General features: G+C 33.7%; 2 protein-coding genes across 3 annotated transcripts; one reads left to right on the top strand and one right to left on the bottom strand.

Annotated features, from left to right (window-relative positions):
* The first annotated feature begins 6,962 nt into the window (after nucleotides 1-6,962).
* LOC17889602 (agamous-like MADS-box protein AGL30) lies at nucleotides 6,963-9,531 on the top strand. Its single transcript, XM_023784515.1, has 8 exons — nucleotides 6,963-7,193; nucleotides 7,597-7,656; nucleotides 7,784-7,802; nucleotides 8,784-8,854; nucleotides 8,935-8,950; nucleotides 9,063-9,130; nucleotides 9,216-9,315; nucleotides 9,407-9,531. The coding sequence occupies exons 1-8, from the start codon at nucleotides 7,015-7,017 to the stop codon at nucleotides 9,440-9,442; spliced, it is 549 nt and encodes a 182-aa protein (XP_023640283.1). The 5' UTR covers nucleotides 6,963-7,014; the 3' UTR covers nucleotides 9,443-9,531.
* Nucleotides 9,532-16,763: 7,232 nt separating this feature from the next.
* LOC17888237 (arginine--tRNA ligase, cytoplasmic) lies at nucleotides 16,764-21,343 on the bottom strand. Of its 2 annotated transcripts, none has more exons than XM_023783991.1 (19): nucleotides 21,247-21,343; nucleotides 20,560-20,620; nucleotides 20,421-20,472; nucleotides 20,213-20,343; nucleotides 20,046-20,121; nucleotides 19,829-19,930; nucleotides 19,529-19,744; nucleotides 19,331-19,411; nucleotides 19,121-19,204; nucleotides 18,889-18,993; nucleotides 18,615-18,793; nucleotides 18,377-18,461; nucleotides 18,090-18,276; nucleotides 17,919-17,988; nucleotides 17,745-17,814; nucleotides 17,562-17,651; nucleotides 17,405-17,473; nucleotides 17,221-17,319; nucleotides 16,764-17,119 (listed from the first exon to the last, which is right to left on the bottom strand). In XM_023783991.1, the coding sequence occupies exons 3-19, from the start codon at nucleotides 20,436-20,438 to the stop codon at nucleotides 17,009-17,011; spliced, it is 1,773 nt and encodes a 590-aa protein (XP_023639759.1). In that variant the 5' UTR covers nucleotides 20,439-20,472; nucleotides 20,560-20,620; nucleotides 21,247-21,343; the 3' UTR covers nucleotides 16,764-17,008. The 2 variants fall into 2 exon arrangements, with proteins under 2 accessions (XP_023639759.1, XP_023639760.1); XM_023783992.1 differs by having other exon boundaries at nucleotides 20,579-20,620.
* Nucleotides 21,344-23,025: the final 1,682 nt, after the last annotated feature.

Raw genomic sequence — 23,025 nt, 5'->3', positions numbered from 1 at the left:
AACTCGTGTTTTATTGCATCACACTTGTTTGAGGCTCAAGAAGGAAACCACGAGAATGAAATTAGTAGGAGGTTGGAAAGAGATTTTATAAACCGTAACCAGACCAAAAATATATAAAACGGTTAAAAAACCGTAACCGTTAACCGTACAAGTAAATTGGTTACAATTTAAAATAAAAAAATAACTGTAGCCTTTATTAACCGACAACGTAATAAACCGCCGGGTAACCGCATATTAAATACTTAAAATGAATTATAATAATAATTGTATACAACGAAAAGACACATCGAACGTTTGGATAAGATTTTCACCTTATTAAAAGCAATACAACAAGTTGAACTCGTAAGTAATCAAAATATTTTATACTAAACTAATTTTAATCTTATATCTCTGTGTATTTGATGTTGAGTATCTCAGTTTTGATCCAATACACAAATTCCAAAAACCTCCAACAATACTTGATTTTTTATGAGAAAACTATATCTGGTGCCATGTACTGTGTAAAAAATTGTATGAACTACCACTCTTTCATTGGGCTTGTGCAGCCTGCCACAGTCCATTGCAGGAAATACCCTTTTGCCCTCTTTAGACTGTTGCAAAACCCAAGAATTCAAAAGTTATGAAACAAAATAAAACTGTTTCTCCTTACACACGACACTGTTCAAATTTCTCATCCCTCTCCGGCGGATTTAATGTAACCAACCCAATGTCCGATGGACAAACAACTCACCCTTTCTAATTTTTTTGTAAAACAAGTTCTTCAACCCTCTTTTATTGCTGAACCGATCCCCTACCCTAACCTAATGGCCGATCAGAATATCCCCACTGGCACACCCGGCGAGAAGCCAACACCAGACGGCGACCCTTTCTCTGATAACCTAGAAGAAAACCCCACCCGCTCCTCAGCCAACCGATCCAATTATTGAGTCCGGGAACAAATAACCCCATTGCCAGACACGGCCGAAGTATCTCCCGTGACCCGAACTCGGGTTCCCTCTTCACCCGACCACGCCGGAGCAGACGCCAACGGAAACTCGCACACCGTTCTCCAACATACGCGCGCGGCTGCCAAAGTGGGCGATAGCGACGCCGGGAAAGGAACCAATGTTGAAGTCAGTGTCGTTCAGGGTTCCCGCGTAGGCGACTTCTCACCTGATCAGAGGAGATTGGTTTTACTTATTTTTATCTGTAGACTTGTAATACTTTTTCCATTGTCCATCGAATTAATTGTCAAAATATTGTCCATTTTAGGTCATCCCTGCGATCCGCCTCCAAGGACAAAAGTCAGGCTCCCGACATCAGCCCCGGTGTTGTCCATCGAGTATCAAAAGAGTAAGTTTGTAACATGGTAGTGGTGGACAAGTTCACTTCTTGTCCACAAAATATATTTTTCCGGTTTTTTTTTCTAATGTTTGTCTCTCCATCTCAGGATTAGATCGCCTGCTGAAGTTGTCCATGGTTCGAAATCCTTGTCTAATAATGCCAACCGCACTCGCTCTAAGTAAGTTTACTGCTAATATTGAGAAATTCAATAATTTCGTATTTTTATTTGTCCATCATCATCCTGTAGACAATATCTAATTATGTCTACCTCTTTTTTTATATAGCAACATTGACGAGAATAGCAATCAACAACCTCTGTTGATCTTGTCCGTCGTTAATCTTCAGTTCTCCTTCTTCAGCACTCTCCTCCACCTCTGTCGATCTTGTCCGTCACAAATCTTAAAATTCTATTTCTCCTCCTTCAGCAATATACACTTCCAGAAAACATCTCTCTCACTTGTCCTCCATTGTTAGCAACTCAAATCTACTTTATTTTCTTAACACCCACTAAATCGATTGTCCTTTGGGTAATAGATACTACTCTCTTCAATTAATGCTCATTGTTCTGCCGAAAAAAATATCCCATCGGCTCATTTTTTAAAACAACCCACGAAAATAAGCTCTCCCTTCCAGAGGATAGTTTGGTCAATTCTCCCCTCACAATTGCCTTGGATGTGGCACTCCCAATAAGACCTAGAGCAAACTGGCATTTTTAATTGTTTTCCACATAAAAGTGGAATAGAGTATTATAATGCCATTTTTTATTTAAACAACAAACTCACATCTATTTTTTACTTGTAAATTAAATATTATTCAGATATTAGTTAAAAGTGGGTATTCAAGCTTACAAGATATTTTGATGGAAGTATTAATAAGTACAAAGCTCGACTAGTTGCCAAAATTTATGTACAAAGTAATGGAGTAGACTTCGAAGAAGTTTTTGCTCAAATAGCTCAGATTGAAACAATACGACACCTCACTAACTCAGCTGAAAGACCTCATCACGGATAATCTAAGTACAGTGAGATTCTTTCCGAACAAACATAATCTTTTCCAAACTTAAACAAGTTCTAGGGCCCATTCGTTAGACAATTCTTTTTACAATAATTCTGAGATTTATTACTTAGAGTCAATATGCATTCATTAGAGTAAAACAACCATTCAAATACTTTATTAATAAGTAAAGATACAATACAACTTATAAATTTTTATATAAGCTATTACAAGTTGTATAATCGATCTAACTACCGAGCATCCATCACCACCCATCTTCATCGCCATGAGTGCTCGCGCCTAAGCCCTTTCCTCCCCTCGATCCCCTTCATTTCCTGAAAGCCACATAGGCATCAGTAACCTATTCACTTAGTTTCCATCATCAATCATGCAATGCTCACTTAGTTACAATAATCACTTTTCCTGATCTGACCGTTCGGTAGAGAGGTAGTCCGCGCATCAGTTTGGTCGAGTATCATCGAAGAATCTATTCCCCGAGCCGTGTCTCCTTTTCTCCGAACAATCTTTGTGGACCAAGTTATGCATATGATCATGTCCACCATGCAAATATCCAAACCCTTATGCACCCTATCTACCAATCTTTTAGTCTTGGTATTAACCTTTATATCGGATTCTGACTTTTCTGATTATTTCTCTCGAAGATTCATTTCAAGAGTTAATATGTGTTTTTGATCCCCGAATGTGTCTGACACTTAACGCGAGACCCACTATCTATAGTGTTTTGGCCAAGACCTTCAGTTCGAAAAGTCACCATGTCGATGCATCGTTTGCTCTTACTGATTTGTTGGGATACGTTCACTTGTACTGATTTGATGGCATACATTCGTTTGTACCGTTTCACTGGCATACATTTGTTGTATGGTTTCATCAGCACACGATCGCTCTTCCTCCGTTAACCGCCTAGCTAGCTCCTTTGTCGAGTAATTATCGCAACTACCTCGACTACCGAACAGCTGGTCGAGCTTTCCAACAGCTGGTCAAGCTGAGATCACCACCCGGAATAAAACAGCGCCTTGTATATATTAAGCTGAAGGAGATAAGAGAGTTTCCCTTAATTGTGGTTGTTTATGTCGATGATTGTTTCCTATAGGAACAAGTTAAAATATCAAAGATGCTATGCTCTTAAAATGAGAGAAGGCTTTTAAGTTTTATTAGTTATCATGGGAATTTAACATATTGAAAAGACCCAGCCCGTTTTGTTTTTGGGCAAAAGCAGAAAAACCGCCATCTAATTTTTATTTGGACGTTTAATAACTCGTCACTGGTGTCAATCGACACTCGCGACCATTCTCGCGATACAGAAGATTGGTGTCGATCGACACCGATGCCCTAATATCAATCTAGTAGCTTTTTCATCAACGGATCTGCTCCTCCAATCAATCCATGGCCGAATAGATAGTCCACAAGACTCGTCCAGAGGCACCACAACACAAGAAACACGCATACAAAAAAAAGAAAATCAATCAACAACCATAGAAATCAGCAAAACATAAATCAAACAGCTTAGATAAGCCTAGGTCTTGCACTCACCTCCTAAACAAGAAAGAACAGCAACGAACATGGGCTAACATGGGTGAAAACAAACTCCTCAGACACCAAACACCACAGATCTAACTTCCTTTAGCCTAGAACCACCAAGAAACAGCCTCAAACCTCTCTCTAACCTCACAAAACCTCACTGGAGAACTTAGAAACCTTTAGAGCTTTTGAGAAAGACAAAAAGCGGCTGCTGAACAACCCAAGTCGACTTTTCTCCTTTAAAAAGTCGAGCCCTAGGTTAAACCAATCCCAAACCACTCGATTTTACAATTAAATTCAAACCGGGTAACCAAGGAAGGGTGTCGATCAAACTACCCATTTCCGAACACTGGTGTTACTCATATTATCTTGGAATTGATGTAGATCAATACAACTAAAGGATATTAATGGACTCCATACATGAATGGACTTGTCTTATTGCTTTGATTCTTTGAATCGTTACATGGATAGTCTTAGAGAATCACATGGAACTGCGATGAAACAATGCTTGAGATACTTGCGAGTAATAACAACTCTTGGATTAACATTTAAGCATCCAACTTCAAAGATACAAAGGTTGATAGGTTTAAGTGACAATTCTCACAATGTTGATCCTGATGATGGTAGAAGCACGGTTGGTCATGTGTTTCTATCTTGGGGAGAGTCTGATTTCTTGGTGTTTGCATAAAAACAATCGTGGCAATGTCATAGTGTGAGGCTGAAATTATGGTTGGTACCGAAGAAGCAAGACAAGTAATTTTCTAAAATTTGTTAGTGAGATTATCCAATCACCTTGAAAGAAAAGAAAGAAAAAAACAAGAAATACACATGGGCTTATAGTGAAGGTTCGATATATGTCCACTTCCTCCTACTACAAATTTCAGCAAGATAAAAAAATATCAAGACTTGAGTTCTCTTATAATAAAATCATTTGTCGGGACTTGAGTTCGAATGGTGACAACGTATTTGACTGTCCGTAAAATGAAGTATATATTAGGAATGACAGATCTAGTTCCTCCTCAAAATCACGAATAAAAGAAAAAAAAAATACACATGGGACTTAAAGTGAAGGTGGGATATATGTCCACTTCCTGCTACTACAAATTTGAGCAAGATGAATTAGTCTCCTTAATTACTCTCTTTAAATACTACATTGTTGGGTTAAAAGCATTTGATTCAATTGATGAAATATCAAACTTGTTTTTTTTTTAAATTATGTTATAAATTTGTAATTCCATTTCATGTTAAGTAAAAAAAAATTTAGATATGCTACACAAATTGTATATCACTTTCTATATATGTTTTTCTAAAAACATAAATAATTTGATCTATAATTATTATGATTTTGGAAGATGGATGATAATTAATATTTTTCAAATTTTTTACACACACAAGATAAAGTGAGACTCTTCAAATATCTTCGTCTTAAGTATAAATTAAATTGGGTTTACTAATCTTTCATTTATCTTTAATTAAAATATTCATAATCAATAAAAATCTGTATAATATAATTATATGGAACTTTTATTCCACTTTAATTTTTTTCCCTTTTAATATTTAATTTATTCTAAAACTCAATAACACATTTAAAATTTAATTGTAGGATTATTTTATGTTATGAATTTGAATTATGTTATTGATACTAATATAATTTTTTTAGGAGAATTTTGGAGACATACTCGTTTTGGTGTACCCCTTTTTAAAAATACCCCCTTTATCTATCCATTTTCAAAAATACCCTTTTTTAAATATAAAAAATTATAAAGTTTTATATAGTATGTAAGGTACTTCTATATGATAACTACTACTGGGAGATTCAATACAAATATTTAAAAAAATTTTAAATTGTTTTAAATCATTTTTATAAGTTTTATAAGGTTTTTAAAAGGTTTTATAAGGTTTTTAAAAGGTTTTATAAGGTTTTATAAGGTTTTAAATTTTTTTTAATAGGTTATTTTTACGTTATTTATGAAAGATATATAAAGTTTTATACACATACAAAGGTAATTTGTGTATATATTGATAAACTTACATACATATTTGGATAAATTTCAACATTTTTAGTGATTTTTTAATAAAGTTTGAAAATGGGGTATTTTTTAAAAGACGTATATGAAAAGGGGTATTTTTGAAATTCCCCTTTTTGTAGTCTTGGTTTTACCGTTAAAATTTAATTTATTTTAAATAATTCTTTTTAGTTTAGTTAAAATTTTATCAATAATAACTAACATACTATAAGTATTCACTAAATGTGTTGACAAAAAATGTATTCACTAAATTCACAAAAAATGTATTCAGTAAATTTACATTTTAAAACTTGTAAAGCAAATAGTGGTGCTTTTTTTTTTGTCATCTGCAAATAGTGTTGCTTATGTGGATGATTAGGTGAACACTTTATATGGAAAGAGAATTCTCTAAATATATATATTTATATTTAGAACAATGAGCGTTTGAAATGAGAAGTAAAAAAAAAGGTTGATATATAATTAGTTGAAGACGAAGTTGAGACTATTTTTAATGAAATTCGAAAGTTAAGATTTTGTTTTTTGAAATTAAAATAAAAATGTCTATCTAAATTTTTTTAAAAATTTAAAACATATGACGCTATTTTAGAGTCTTTAATTATGAATTAAAAGGGAAGTAAATGTAATCATTATTATAAGGTTTTTAACAGCAAAATCTAATATTTTTTTAAGAAAAATATAATTGTAGAAAGTTAGTTAAATATTAAAGAGAGAGATATACTGTCAAATGTACCTTGTTTTGTTCTTCTACGTCATCATAATGTTTTTTTAATCAACAAAATTTAATATTATGTAATCATACAATATTGTGTATTTATTTTTTGTTACATCTTTTATATTCCAACTTAAATTTATATTAAAATTAAAAATAAATATCACCAAGATCAGCGTCCATATGTATGAAAGAAAACAACACATTATTGTTATATAGGGTACTAATGAAATCAATTAATATAAGTTAAACAAAATCTAGAAGTGTCAAAGACAATAATAACGATTAAAAACACATTAATCTATCAAGATTCTTCTATAACCTCATCTTTAATTACCCCAAAATAATCTTCAACCAAACAATTCCTTTATATAAGAGAGAAAAAACCACTCAGATCAACAAAAAACAACAACTACAGAAAGAATGGGTAGGAAAAAAATAGATCTTAAGAGAATAGAGTGTTCAAAAGAGAGAAGTGACAAATACTCGAAAAGAAAAAACGGGCTTTTAAAGAAGGCACAAGAGATTGAAGTGTTGTGCAACATTGATATTGCCTTAATTATATTTTCTCCGAAGAACAAAGCAAACATATATCATTCTGGGTATAGTATCTCTAACAATTTTATTTTGTAACCAAAAGATGACATATATGCTATAAAATTTAAACTTAAAACAAATAAATTAAACAAAACTATTGTTATCTTTGGTGTTTCTTTTCATTATGTTTTCTCTTTTTCTATTAAACTTGAAAATTTGAAACTATACCCATACAAGAAATGTTATTAATCAGTTTATATTTACACAAACTATATAGGAGTCACATGGTAAATCAACAGTTTTAATAATAAATATGACAAATGATTGATTACATAAGAAAATTAGAATAGTATTTTTTTTCCAAGAACATGCATCATGAAGAATGTGTTATCAAAGCATCATTATTTTGTTGATTATGAGTTAAAATTACCAATATTTACTTAAATATATGCTTCTTACACATTGTAGTTCCTTCGGAAAAATTTTGGAGAAGTTTTGCAAGGTTTCATTACAAGAACGGGAAGATAGGTTTGATCGTTCTAGATTTTATGTTATTTTCTAAACACATTTGCATGGTATAGTTTAGTTTTTTAGAAAACATTTTTTAACTAAAAACTAATATCTGTTATCTTTTGTATTTTATGTATGCATACAGGAGAGCATACACAATAAAGGTTTGTTTTACCTATCACTTTTCATTAATCACTTATAATCCAATTTTCACTTGCCAATATATTTCTCACGATTAGTTGGGATATGTTGGATATTAAATTAAATCATATGCTCAATTCACAGATAACTCAAAAATATTACGAATCATGAATTAAACTAAAAAATTTTGTTTCTAATTTTCTGGTATGCCCTTTGTTAAATGAGAAATTTTGAGAAATGTCCCTTTTTGTGTACCGCATTTTAAAAATACCCCATTTTAAAAAATACTCATTTTCAAATATGAAAAATTATAAACTTTTATATGGTTGAGAAGGTACATCAATATCATCATTACTACTGGGAGACTAAATCCAAATATTTATAAAGTTTGAAAAGTATCTAAACGGCATTTATAAGGTTTTTATAAGGTTTTTAAAAGGTTTACAAAGGTTTTATAAGGTTTTTAATTGCTTTTTAAAAGGTATTTATACAGTTTTTAGGAAATATATATGTAAATTTACACACATATAAAGATAATTTATGTCTATAAATATAATCTTACACATATTTTTTTTGAAAAATTTCAAATTTTATAATGACTTTTTGATAAAATTAGAAAGAGAAGTATTTTTAAAAAGTGGTAATGAAAAAGGGGTATATTTTATTGATGTCACAAAAAAAATATATTTTTATTTACGATAGTATTATTTATTTTAATCTACTTTTATATAGTAAATTTTAAAAATTTATTATTATTGTTACAAACTTATTATATATATAGTGCTGTTGTATATATCATAAATTTTATTAGTCAGTTATTCTGAAAAACTATTAACTGAGTATGTCAATCTAAAGGACGTATACTTGTTTTCATAATTTACTAGTTCATTAATAAAAAATTATCTAAAAATCAGAACATTTAGTTAAAAACAACTGAATTATCATCTTATTTTTTTTGTTTGATTTTTAAAACCTCTAGTTTACTTTTCTCTCTACATGTATAGACGTTGAAGAAAATATTGAGCATGAACAATACAGAAAATTCCACTGAAAATGTTCACATTTTCCATGAAGGGTACAAAATTGTTTTTATTCAAATATTTTTCAAATATATTGTTTAACATTGTTAATCTAATAATATTGTATTTATTGCAGAGGTGAAGTGATCCAGGTATGAAATATCTTTCATAATGAATACAATACCTTTTTATATTGAATTCAATAAAATAAATAAAAGAATATAATATAATTTTTTAATATTGAATACAATAATTTTTATTTAGGATGATAACAAGATTACTAAACTGAGAGAACTCAAAGAATTGATTGTTGAGAAAAAGTTAATTTACAGGTAATAACACTAATGAAGATTATATAAAAAAATTTCCTCTTTAACTTTTACCTTTATTGTTTTGCTAATTTATTAATGCTATAAGGGACTGGAAATATCCGGAAGAAGTTAATGATTTGAACAGGGTCAACATCATGGAAAATTATTTAATATCTTTTCTAAGCCATATTGGAAATATCATAAAGGTTTGTATGTTACCATATAATAAATAAGCTTTGATTCTAAAATAAAACATGAATATAGTTAAAGTTATACAAATTTTATTTCTCGTTTCAGATTAAAACCCAAGAAGAACAGCAAAATCTTATATGATACAAAATGAAAATATTATTTGTAATTAGCACTAGAAAATCATGTTATGTTTAATTTTTTCTTCAACTACTTATTTGTAATATGTTACAAACTATACACTTTTTACTATACTATATATATATATATATAGTACAATGAATTGTTCGGAGTATTGGTTAAGAGTTGCTCAAAATGTATTCTTTTCAGACTCACTCTCATCTCTAAGAATTGCTCACCTCAATGACATAATACGCAACTGATTCACTCCCTTTGGGGTTTTATTTATGAGTTTGTGAGACATAACTTATGACAAGGAGATACCAAGATGTGACATAACTTATGAGTCTGTGAGACATTAGAATAGTTAGTTTTTTGAAGGTAAATAAAGAGAGCAGTTATTTATTAATATTGAGTTTCATTATATTTTAACTAACTAGATTTGGTATCAAAGCCATTGTACGATCATGAAGAAAAAACAATGGGAGATATTTTCGTCTCAACAACAAAACCTAGAGAAGGAGGACCTTCATCGATCATGTGTTCTATGCTAAACACAACCAATTATACTATATGGGCTGTGAGGATGAAAATCACACTCAAAATTCATAAGGTTTGGGAGCTTATCGACATCAAGACAGATCTCATTGATGGTGCAAGAACGAGATGAACAGCATGGCCATCGCTTTATTGTTACAATTAATACCGTAAACACTTATCTTTCAAGTTGGAACGCTTGAGACGGCGAAAAAGGTGTAGGATGCAAACAAAGCAAGTCATGTGGGAGCAGATGGAGTTAAAGAAGTAGTGGAAGATAGTGGAAAGTAGAGATGTAATTTTTGATGAAACAAAGGAGTAACCAATACGGCATTCTACATATGTTTTGAATATGATAGCTATACGAGCACTCAAGTATGTAACCCCGTATGAAGTTAATAAGTCTAAGAAGCCAAGGATTGATCATACTCAGATCAGATTTTTGGGTGTATTGGTTATGGAATAGTGGACAATCCTCATCTAAAAAAACTAGATGATAGGTCAGGAATGCTTGTTGATTTAGGAACATAACCAGGATCCAAAGCTTATCGACTCCTTGATCAACATTCTTGGAAGATAGTGGAAAGTAGAGAAGTAATTTTCGATGAAACAAAGGAGTGGAATTGGAAATCAAACGAAGCAAGAGACTCTACTAGAAATATTGGCATTGATGACAGAAAATAATAATGCAGTTTATGTAACTGCGATGAATGATTAATTTCAGTTTTGATTACTATATATAGTGTTTAATAAACTCTAAGATATAAAATCAATAAGTGAGATGCTAAAATCACTTATTCACATGATGGTACAAAATTTTTAGATTCTGTGGTGAATCGAATGAGAGAGTAAAGAGAACTGAGAGATGGTTATGATAGAGAAGGTATCATATCAAAATTAACTCTTAGCAAATCGTAATCCTCTAAAATTTCAGCATACAAACTCGTGTTTTATTGCATCACACTTGTTTGAGGCTTGAGAAGGAAACCACGAAAATGAAATTAGTAGGAGGTTGGAAAGAGATTTTATAAACCGTAACCAGACTAAAAATATATAAAACGGTTAAAAAACCGTAACCGTTAACTGTACAAGTAAATTGGTTACAATTTAAAATAAAAAAATAACTGTAGCCTTTATTAACCGACACCGTATTAAACCGCCGGGTAACCGCATATTAAATCCTTAAAATGAATTATAATAATAATTGTATACAACGAAAAGACACATCGAACGTTTGGATAAGATTTTCACCTTATTAAAAGCAATACAACAAGTTGAACTCGTAAGTAATCAAAATATTTTATACTAAACTAATTTTAATCTTATATTTCTGTGTATTTGATGTTGAGTATCTCAGTTTTGATCCAATACACAAATTCCAAAAACCTCCAACATACTGTGTAAAAATTTGTATGAACTGCCACTCTTTCATTGGGCTTCTGCAGCCTGCCACAGTCCATTGCAGGAAAGACCCTTTTGCCCTCTTTAGACTGTTGCGAAACCCAAGAGTTCAAAAGTTATGAAACAACATAAAGCTGTTTCTCCTTACACACGACACTGTTCAACTTTCTCTTCCCTCTCCGGCGGATTCAATGTAACCAACCCAATGTCCGATGGACAAACAACTCACCCTTTCTATTTTTTTTTGTAAAACAAGTCCTTCAACCCTCTTCTATTGCTGAACCGATCCCCTACCCTAACCTAATGGCCGATCAGAATATCCCCACTGGCACATCTGGCGAGAACCCAACACGAGACGGCGACCCTTTCTCTGATAACCTAGAAGAAAACCCCACCCGCTCCTCAGCCAACCGATCCAATTATTGAGTCCGGGCAAAGGATAACCCCATTGCCAGACACGGCCGAAGTATCTCCCGTGACCCCAACTCTGGTTCCCTCTCCACCCGACCCCGCCGGAGCATACGCCAACGGAAACTCGCACACCGTTCTCCAACATATGCGCGCGGCTGCCAAAGAGGGCGATAGCGACGCCAGGAAAGGAACCAATGTTGAAGTCAGTGTCGTTCAGGGTTCCCGCGTAGGCGACTTCTCGCCTGATCAGAGGAGGTGGGTTTTACTTATTTTTCTGTAGACTTTAAATACTTTTTCCATTGTCCATCGAATTAATTGTCAAAATATTGTCTATTTTAGGTCATCCTTGCGATCCGCCTCCAATGACAAAAGTCAGGCTCCCGACATCAGCCCCGGTGTTGTCCATCGAGTATCAAAAGAGTAAGTTTGTAACATGGTAGTGGTGGACAAGTTCACTTCTTGTCCACAAAATATCTTTTTGCGGATTTTTTCTAATGTTTGTCTCTCCATCTCAGGATTAGATCGCCTGCTGAAGTTGTCCATGGTTCGAAATCCTTGTCCAATAATGCCAACCGCACTCGCTCTAAGTAAGTTTACTGCTACTATTGAGAAATTCAATAATTTCGTATTTTTATTTGTCCATCATCATCCTGTAGACAATATCTAATTATGTCTACCTCTTTTTTATATAGCAACATTGACAAGAATAGCAGTCAACAACCTATGTTGATCTTGTCCGTCGTTAATCTTCAGTTCTCCTTCTTCAGCACTCTCCTCCACCTCTGTCGATCTTGTCCGTCACAAATCTTGAAATTCTATTTCTCCTCCTTCAGCAACATACACTTCCAGAAAACATCTCTCTCACTTGTCCTCCATTGTTAGCAACTCAAATCTACTTTATTTTCTTAACACCCACTAAATCGACTGTCCTTTGGGTAATAGATACTACGCTCTTCAATTAATGCTCATTGTTCTGCCGAAAAAAGTATCCCATCGGCTCATTTTAAAAACAACCCACGAAAATAAGCTCTCCCTTCCAGAGGATAGTTTGGTCAATTCTCCCCTCACTGTTTCCTTGGATGTGGCACTCCCAATAAGACCTAGAGCAAACTGCCATTTTTAATTGTTTTCCACATAAAAGTGGTATAGAGTATTATAATCCCATTTTTTATTTAAACAACAAACTCACATCTATTTTTTACTTGTAAATTAAATATTATTTCAGATATTAGTTAGAAGTGGGTATTCAAGCTTACAACATATTTTGATGGAAGTATTAATAAGTACAAAGCTCGACTAGTTGCCAAAATTTATGTACAACGTAATGGAGTAGACTTCGAGGAAGTTTTTGCTCAAATAGCTCAGATTGAAACAATACGACACCTCACTAACTTAACTGAAAGACCTCATCTCGGATAATCTAAGTACAGTGAGATTCTTTCCGAACAAATGATAATCTTTTCCAAACTTAAACAAGTTCTAGGGCCCATTCGTTAGACAATTCTTTTTACAATAATTCTGAGATTTATTACTTAGAGTCAATATGCATTCATTAGAGTAAAACAACCATTCACATACTTTATTAATAAGTAAAGATACAAGACAACTTATAAGTTTGTATATAAGCTATTATAAGTTGTATAATCGATCTAACTAACGAGCATCCATCACCATCCATCTTCACCGCCATGAGTGCTCGCGCCTAAGCCCTTTCCTCCCCTCGATCCCCTTCATTTCCTGAAAGCCACATATGCATCAGTAACATATTCACTTAGTTTCCATCATCAATCATGCAATGCTAACTTAGTGACAATAATCACTTTTCATGATCCGACCATTCGGTAGAGAGGTAGTCCGCGCATCAGTTTGGTCGAGTATCATCGAAGAATCTATTCCCTGAGCCGCGTCTCCTTTTCTCTGAACAATCTTTGTGGACCAAGTTATGCATATGATCATGTCCACCATGCAAATATCCAAACCCTTATGCACCCTATCAACCAATCTTTTAGTCTTGGTATTAACCTTTATATCGGATTCTGACTTTTCTGATTATTTCTCTCGAAGATTAACTTCAAGAGTTAATATGTGTTTTTAATCTCCGAATGTGTATGAAACTCAACACGAGACCCACTATCTATAGTGTTTTGGCCAAGACCTTCAGTTCGAAAAGTCACCATGTCGATGCATCATTTGCTCTTACTGATTTGTTGGGATACGTTCACTTGAACTGATTTGATGGCATACATTCGTCTGTATCGTTTCACTGGCATACATTTGTTGTATGGTTTCATCAGCACACGATCGCTCTTCCTCCGTTAACCACCTAGCTAGCTCCTTTGTCGAGTAATTATCGCAACTACCTCGACTACTGAACAGCTGGCCAAGCTTCCCAACAGCTGGTCAAGCTGAGATCACCACCCGGAATAAAACAACGCCTTGTATGTATCAAGCTGAAGGAGATATGAGAGTTTCCCTTAATTGTGGTTGTATATGTCGATGATTGTTTCCTATAGGAACAAGTTAAAATATCAAAGATGCTATGCTCTTAAAATGAGAGAAGGCTTTTAAGTTTTATTAGTTATCATGGGAATTTAACATATTGAAAAGACCCAGCCTGTTTTGTTTTTGGGCAAAAGGAGAAAAACCGCCATCTAATTTTTATTTGGACGTTTAATAACTCGCCACTGGTGTCAATCGACACTCGCGACCATCCTCGCGATACAGAAGATTGGTGTCGATCGACACCGATGCCCTAACATCAATTCAGTCGCTTTTTCATCAACGGATCTGCTCCTCCAATCAATCCATGGCCGAATAGATAGTCCACAAGACTCGTCCAGAGGCACCACAACACAAGAAACACGCATACAAAAAAAGAAAATAAATCAACAACCATAGAAATCAGCAAAACATAAATCAAACAGCTTAGATAAGCCTAGGTCCTGCACTCACCTCCTAAACAAGAAAGAACAACAACGAACATGGGCTAACATGGGTGAAAACAAACTCCTCAGACACCAAACACCACAGATCTAACTTCCTTTAGCCTAGAACCACCAAGAAACAGCCTCAAACCTTTCTCTAACCTCATAAAACCTCACAGGAGAACTTAGAAACCTTTAGAGCTTTTGAGAAAGACAAAAAACGGCTGCTGAACAACCCAAGTCGACTTTTCTCCTTTAAAAAGTCGAGCCCTAGGTTAAACTAATCTCAAACCACTCGATTTTACAATTAAATTCAAACCGGTCTAACCAAGGAAGGGTGTCGATCGACACTACCCATTTCCGAACACTGGTGTTACTCATATTATCTTGGAATTGATGTAGATCAATACAACTAAAGGATATTAATAAATCAAAGATGTTATGGTCTTATAATCCTTGATGAAGCTGGTTTAACAGTCAGCAACTCGATTCATACGACAATGGAGTCGGTATTACAGTTGGTTAAACCTGAAAAGAATAGGATATTGATGCTACGTCTTATAGGAAAAGAGTTAGTTGTCTACGATATCTACTCCTTACATGAATGGACTTGTCTTATTGCTTTGATTCTTTGAGTCGTTACATGGATAGTCTTAGAGAATCACATGGAACTGCGATGAAACAATGCTTGAGATACAGTTTTTGAATATGTTTTAGGGATTCTTACGCATTTTGCCACTTTCTAGGGCAAACTTTACGAATGTGCCACTTTTGCTAAATGTTTATTTTTCAAAATGTTTATTTTTCTATTCTTTTTTGTTAAAAAGACGTATTTTATAATAAATACTAAACCCTGAAGACAATTAGAACCGACTAAACCCAAACATAACGAGTCAAACGCGTGTTTAATCACATTTTCCTAACTTGAAAAATGGCAAATTCATAAAATTTTACCAAAAATGGCAAAACAAAAAATACCATTGAAAAAAGTCCTTATTGAGTAATAAACTCATATGTTTTAACTTAATTATCTTTGTTTCGTAAGCTTTTGTGGTAATCTTATCTTGGATTTTACCCCTGGATATGTAATATGATAATGAAGGCTGTTAACTTAATCTGATGCGGCTTCAAATTCAGACATGTCTAAAATTAGAGGTAACAAGCTTTTTTAAATAAAACGGAGAGGATCTACATGCTTTGGAATTGTTATTAGTCTCTTTAGTATTCTGCTTTTCTAATTCTTATATGATTGATATAGTATTCAGTAAAAGAAACGGATAGTCTAGTTAAGCATCAAACAGGGTTTGTAATTATTATTCACAAAAAAAAAACATATGTAACTTTAAGTTTAAACTATCAGAATTGATTTAATCATGAGAAATTCTTTTTTAGACATTTTGGTATAAGTAGCATACAATATTTTTGTAACCATAATAAATCTCCAGTTAATCGTTATAAACCGTAAGGTTAACCGCACGATTAATCGAATATTTAAAATTTTAAAATAAATTGTAATTATAGTAATTATAATTATATACAATGAAAAGACACATGTAATGTTTGGATAAGATTTTCACCTTATTAAAAGCGATAGAACAAGATGAACTTGTAAGTAATCAAAACATTTCATACTAAACTATTTTTAATCATATATTGTTTTATTATTATTATAAAGGTTAAAAATATATAATTTTGCCTCCAATATTAACATTATAAAAATGGTTAAAGTTACGATTAAAAAAATTTATAACTGTTAACTAGTGGTTAATTAACCATAACCGCATTAACCGCAATCGTGGTCATGACTACGAATAGTTCATAAAGAAATTATTACATAAAATAATTTTTGAATGCATCATTTTTGCTAAAATCTTATGGATTTGTCAAGTTTGAAATTTAAAAGGAATCCATTTTTATTTTTGTTTTGCTAAACACATACTTTATAGTAAATATTAAATCCTAAAAACAATTAGAACCGACTAAACCTAAAAATAACGATTAAATATTTAATTGCAATGACAAATCCATAAGATTTTACCAAAAAAAGGCAAAACCAAAATATACCACCAAAAAAAGGTCCTAACTCATAATTAATCCATTAATAAATAATAATAGAACCCTTTCGGGATCGGTTCAGTGACATGGGATGGGACAGAACAACCTGTTGGGTTATAAGAAAGACTTAATCACTATTTTTGCTGAATGAGAATCCAAGGGCAGAAGAAAGACTCAATCACTAGTTTTGCATAGGTAAAAATTAGTAGAAACAGAAAAAACCCTTATGCCTTTTGGTTAGTTTCATAGTGATGTTGATGTATCAAAGCTTGTAAACAGGGGTGATGCCAAGAAGGTGGAAGCATTGCCGCATGACTATGGCCGTTGCTTCACAAAGTAGGAGACGGCTTGTCTCCTCTGCTGAACCATTCACCTGTAAAAAAAAAAAAAGAGTTAAAGAGATAGATGAAGAAATGGTGGGCTTTTAATTGTACAGTGGCTTTAATAGACAAGTAGAGTTTTGCAAATGCTCACCTGACAATTGGAGTAGAATTTGGTGAACTCTTCAGACAAGTAGTAAAGGTACTTGCACAATACGTTTGGTAATAATGTGGTGCAGGCTTCCTCAACAGTCTGCAAATTGTTCACACATTTTGTTACCAAGAAGAAAAAAAAAAGTCTGCATATGAAAGTAAAATCTAATGAGCATGCGTTTTACCTCAGCAAATTGGAGTAGGTGAAGCCCCAGTGCTCGTTCGGCTGCATGATTCAATGTTATCTTTCCTGTCTGCAGTCGAATCAGTGTTGAAACGTAAGAATTATAGGGCCGTTAAACGGAATTTGTAGGTGTTTGAGTTTATGCGCTGATAAAGTACCTTTTTTAGCTCATCTATGTCTTTGCCAGACTTTTTGATGATTGAGCAGATCCGAGCATGGGCGTAAAGAAGGTAAACGGCTGTATCTCCCTGCTCATGAAATATGATTCCAAATATTCAATAAACATATGTAGATGACTCCATAATTGAAATTTGTACACTAGCTCCAAAAATTCTCAGTACCTTGTCACTAAGCATTTGATCAAAGCTGAAAGTATAACCTGTGGATCTGTTACCCTTCAGATCAGCATACCTTGAAAGAAAATTAAACAAAACCACCAAAGTCATTTATCACATTTGTGCAGCTTTGGTAACAAAATCGGAAACCAGAAGAAACCAATAGAGATGAATACTTACTTTAGCGCACCGTATCCAACTGCCTCAGCTGTTTGGTCCAGCTCCTCAAGTGTCCATTCTTTATCCTTGCCTAAACAGCGAAACAACATATAAGGAAAGAATAAGAACAAAATATGACTGAACAAATCAATAGTTCAGCAATTTAGAGAGTGTTGACAGGAAGTTGGATACCGCGCTCAATAAGGGCATCTTTACTTCGAGTCTTGGCCTCATCTAGCAAATCAGCTAGGCGCACTACTTCTGTTGCCCGAGTTCTAAATCGCTTGTTATCTGCTCCAAGGACAAGACCAAAACCGACGTGACTAACTCTAGGGTAAGTTTGATCATCGTCTGGAAGCCAACCTGCTTTTCTGGCAGCCTGATTCATAGTTACAGGATAATCACAGTTATTACTGACAGTTTCAATCAAGAAAACATTTCACTTGACATGAAAACAATAAAATATTCACCAAACCTACTTTGAAAAACATATTAAAGTGCTGCTGCTGGCCAATATCGGTCACATATATAATCCACTCAGCTTTCTCTTCATTAAGCCGATACCTGGGCCAGGAAGATTTTAGCACCAGCAGAGAACAACTTAGAAGTACAAATCAAGCCACACAGACATAGAAGTCAAAATATGTGAGATATATTTTCCAAAGATTGCTACTGAAATCCAGACTTTATAAAATTATTAACATATAGATAACCCACCAAAGAGCAGTCAGATCTGTTGAGGCATAGTTAAAACCACCGTCACTCTTTACAACAATGAGTGGGATGCTAAAGCCATCTATGAATATCACACGAGCACCTTCACTTTCTTCAACTAATCCCTTGCTGCTCAATTCCTCAATTACATGAGGAATAAAAGAGTTGTAAAAGCTTTCTCCCTGTCACGAATCAATGAATTTTTCATTAACCATCCATGTCTCTCTTTCCCATTCTGTCTCAAAAAATTTAGTGCATGTCCCAACTATTTCTTTACCTTTTCTTCAAGCTCGACTCGAAGGCTTTGGTAAACCTTGGCAAACTCGTTTCGGCTGATTTCACAAATCTTAGCCCACGCCTTGCGGTAAACAGGATCTCCACCCTATACCGAAGAAAACAAAATAGACAAGTGAGTTATTTAGATTTTGCAACCAAAGATAGCTGCATAGTAAGACACTGTAAAACAGAAGAATGCACCAGTAATTCATGATAGGAAAATTGTTATTTACCTGTAGACGGACCACAGCATGCTGTGCTTTTTCCTTGAACTCTTGATCCGAATCAAATTTAAGTTTTGCTTTTCTGTAAAACACCTATCAGAGGACATCTAAAGTTAAAACTAAACTGCTTTGGTTCTGCACATAAAGCATACTATGCCAATATTGGTACATCAGAAGAACTGTAAAGCTTGAGAGGGCATATGATGCAAAGCAGCTTACCTGAAGATCTCCAATTGCTGTGTCGGTCACACTATCTGTATCAGGACATTTCTCAAAGAGGTACTCAATTAGCATGCCAAACTGCAGAAAAAGCGGCTTTTATTTCTTTAATATCTTTATGGAATACAATTACAAATAGCTTGGTTTTAGACTTTCAGTGTCAAGAAACAATTTGAAGGGGAGAAAATAGCAACCTACCTGTGTTCCCCAGTCACCAACATGGTTTCTGCGTAGAACTTCAACCTTTGAGTACTCGAGCATGCGAGCTATCGTGTCACCAATGATAGTGGATCTCAGATGACCAACATGCATTTCTTTTGCAATGTTAGGAGAGGAAAAATCAACTACAGCTCTCTTAACAGAAAGAGTAGGAGCCCATGTGTCAATCCCATTGATAAGCATATTTTCAATACTCTGCGGGATAGATTAGAGAACGATTATGACAAACCAAAAAATTACTTATACGAGTACTAGAAAATAACTTCACCACGGGAGCACCTTAGCCATCCACTTAGCTGATAGTAGAACATTAACAAATCCAGGTCCAGCTATAGAGCATGATTCAACCATCTCAGAAGTAGGGAGACTCTTAATAAGAGCCTAGGTGAAAACGGAAACAGAATAAGAGTTAGAAGATACACCAAATCTGCTTTACAACATATGATATAATCACACAAAAAAAGGCTACGAAGTTCTAAACACCAACCAAACGAACCTGTCCAACAGCTGGAGGACCCCTGAACTCTGTACCCTTTCCTTTAATTATGGACCACAGTCCCATTGCATTGTTGCTGCAGACAACAATATGATGAAAGAATCTCAAGAAACAGAAAATAACTAAAATTGGGAACTTCAGATTTCGTAAGTGTAAAGAAGGGGAACCATTGGTAATCTCCGAATTTTCCAGGCTCCACCAAGGGCTCAACATTAGGTTCATCAGGAACCGTTAATTTAAGAGACACACTAAAGAGCTTTGTGAGTTGGCGTCTTGGATTTCCCGTAAATGTTTCATTCTGTTACAGCAATAAAAAACCAGTCATGAAACAGGGCAAAGAAGAAAATGTCCTGGATGTAAGAAACTGTGACTTACAGCTACCATGGTCGCCATCGACAATGTCTTGGTTGCCAAAGGAAATGGGAATCTAGTTCAAGAACACCACATAGCAAAACCATCAACACAAGCCAGACAACACAAACCAGAGGAGAAAAAAGGTTTTAAAAGAACTAACCAGAGGAGAGAAGGGTTGCCTCAGATCTCTTTGGTTGCTTTATAACAAAAGCTGAACTGCCCTGTTACAAACCAAAACATCAAAAAATTAGCTAAACAAATGGAAGCAAAGCAAACACAAACACGAACCAGAACCAACACAAAGACGTGAATCAGAACAAAGCATCAGTTTTATGAACAAACACATTGCAAAATCAATAAAAGAAGAAGAATTTCAAAAGGGAAACAAAGGAAGATTCAATACACACAAAGAAACAATAGTACACACATGATCCTAATTACCAAGAAACAAGTCTGCAACAATTGCAATTTGCGGTCCACCCACTTCCAATTCAAATTCAGAGGTAAGATTGTCGAACACATCTCAACCTTTTAGAAGCTATAAGTTCTTTTCAATATGCAATGGAAGTATATACAAATCCTTATACTCAGATATTAAATCCAAAATCGAATTTTTAGAAGAAGACTAAAACACAATCTGTAAAACCCACTTCGAGATATACAATATAAAGCTCAATTCGTGGCCATCAATGGCGGACAATGGAAGACGAACAACTGAAATTGATGAGTTTGGGTTTTAACGAGATATAAGAAGAAAGGCCAAAACTTTCTTTAAAAAAAAAATCAAGCATAGGGAATTTGAATTCTCCAGTGTGTTCCTTAAGATTGTAAGCTAACTAAAACGTACCTGAACACCACCTTGCCGGAGCTGGTTGAGAGACGACGACGACGAAGATGACGACTTGGGGTTAGGGCTACTTGTGAGGCTTTTCAGGACGATTTACAAATAAGACACGTTATAAACGTATAGTGTAGTCAATTTTACAATAAACTTGATTTAAAACGGGCTTCTATTTCATTTTGGGGCGTAGAGGTTTTTTATTCATGGATTTAAAAATCTAAACAAAAATAATAGATGGGTTAATTACTGGTTTATTATTCTTGGAGTTTTTTTTCTTTTTTCCAACCACACATTAAATTAAACTAATACTCCATGATCGGTAGCCCAATCAAGAGAGAAAACGTTTAAAAAATAATTTATTAATCAAGTGATCTGGAAGATCGAGTAAGACAGTCTGCTTTTGAATTACAAGAACGAGAAATCTTAGTTAACGAAAATGACGCAAATGACGCACGTAACCGAAGGAAATCATCTAAGAGGTTGGAGAATGCTTGCCACTCTTGATGGTCTTGCACCATTATGGTTATATATAATTACGGTGAATTCCGGTTACGGTTAAATAAGATTACAGTTATTTGATAATTATGATATAAAAAATATTATAGGCAAAATTTTATATTTTATTCCCATCTCAATAATGTTTATTTACAATATGAAGTATATGTAATTATATTATTCAAATTTTTATAGTACATAAGTTAAAAAAATGTTTTTTGTTTAATCAAACAAAACTACAAATATATAAAAAAAAATTTGTCAACAACTACAAATATATGAATGAATGGTTATGAACCTACAAATATTTGAATTAAATTATTTTTGATTTGATTAATGGAAATGAGTAGTGGAGTGGATTAGAGTTACTAGTTGACACATTTAACCATTTAAAATATTTTTTAATGAAATAATTTTTATTAAAAGTAAACGGTTAATTATATGGTTAACCGTACAGTTAACCAACAGTTTTATACAGTTACGGTTGATAACGGTGACAGTTAATATGTTTTTTATAACCAAAACTGATTTATTTTTACGGTTAACGGTTATGTTTTTTAACCTTTTTATACGGTTACGTTTGAAAAACGGTCCGGTTACAGTTAGAAATACGGGTAAGGTTAGATTTTGGTCATGCCTATTCAAAAGTATCATTTTTCTAATACAGCTTTTTAAAAATATATCTTCTCTCAAACTTTATCAAAAAATGTCACAAAATTATTAAGGCCTTGAATGGCATCTGATTTTGAATCAGTTTTTGGCTTTTGATTATGCAAAATCTATTTTATTAGCTATTCATGATTCTTAAGAATATATAGATTTACTGAAAATTAGGAAATCCAGATTTTAGAAGATTTTGCTAATTCCTTCTTAAAGTCCAAAACCCACAAAATGTGGGTTTTTTTATTAACGTGAATTGACACTTTTTACCATTTTTCATTTTTTTTTTCATTACAAAATCTTTAAATCATAACCAAAATCTAAAATCCAAAAACCACTAAAAATCTTTGAAACATTCTGATATACGCTCCGGAGGGATAACGGACGTACAGAAAGGGTTTATCGAGTTGGCCTTCGCTCTCTCTCGATGGAACCACGAACAAAGAAGAATCGATCGATGGATCGATGGATAGACGTGATTGACTCGCTCAATCAATGGACGAACAAGAGGGATGAATCACTCAACACACTCTTAATTCGCAGCTTCAATAGACTATAGTGAATCACACACTTAAATCTAAAGAACAAACAAACACAAAGTTACTCGAACTTTATAAAGAAGAAAACGCT

This window comes from Capsella rubella, unplaced genomic scaffold (assembly GCF_000375325.1).
Source record: "Capsella rubella cultivar Monte Gargano unplaced genomic scaffold, Caprub1_0 scaffold_4, whole genome shotgun sequence".
Taxonomy (NCBI): domain Eukaryota; kingdom Viridiplantae; phylum Streptophyta; class Magnoliopsida; order Brassicales; family Brassicaceae; genus Capsella; species Capsella rubella.
Note: the sequence above shows the minus strand (reverse complement) of the source record. Positions and strands in the feature narration are given on the sequence as shown.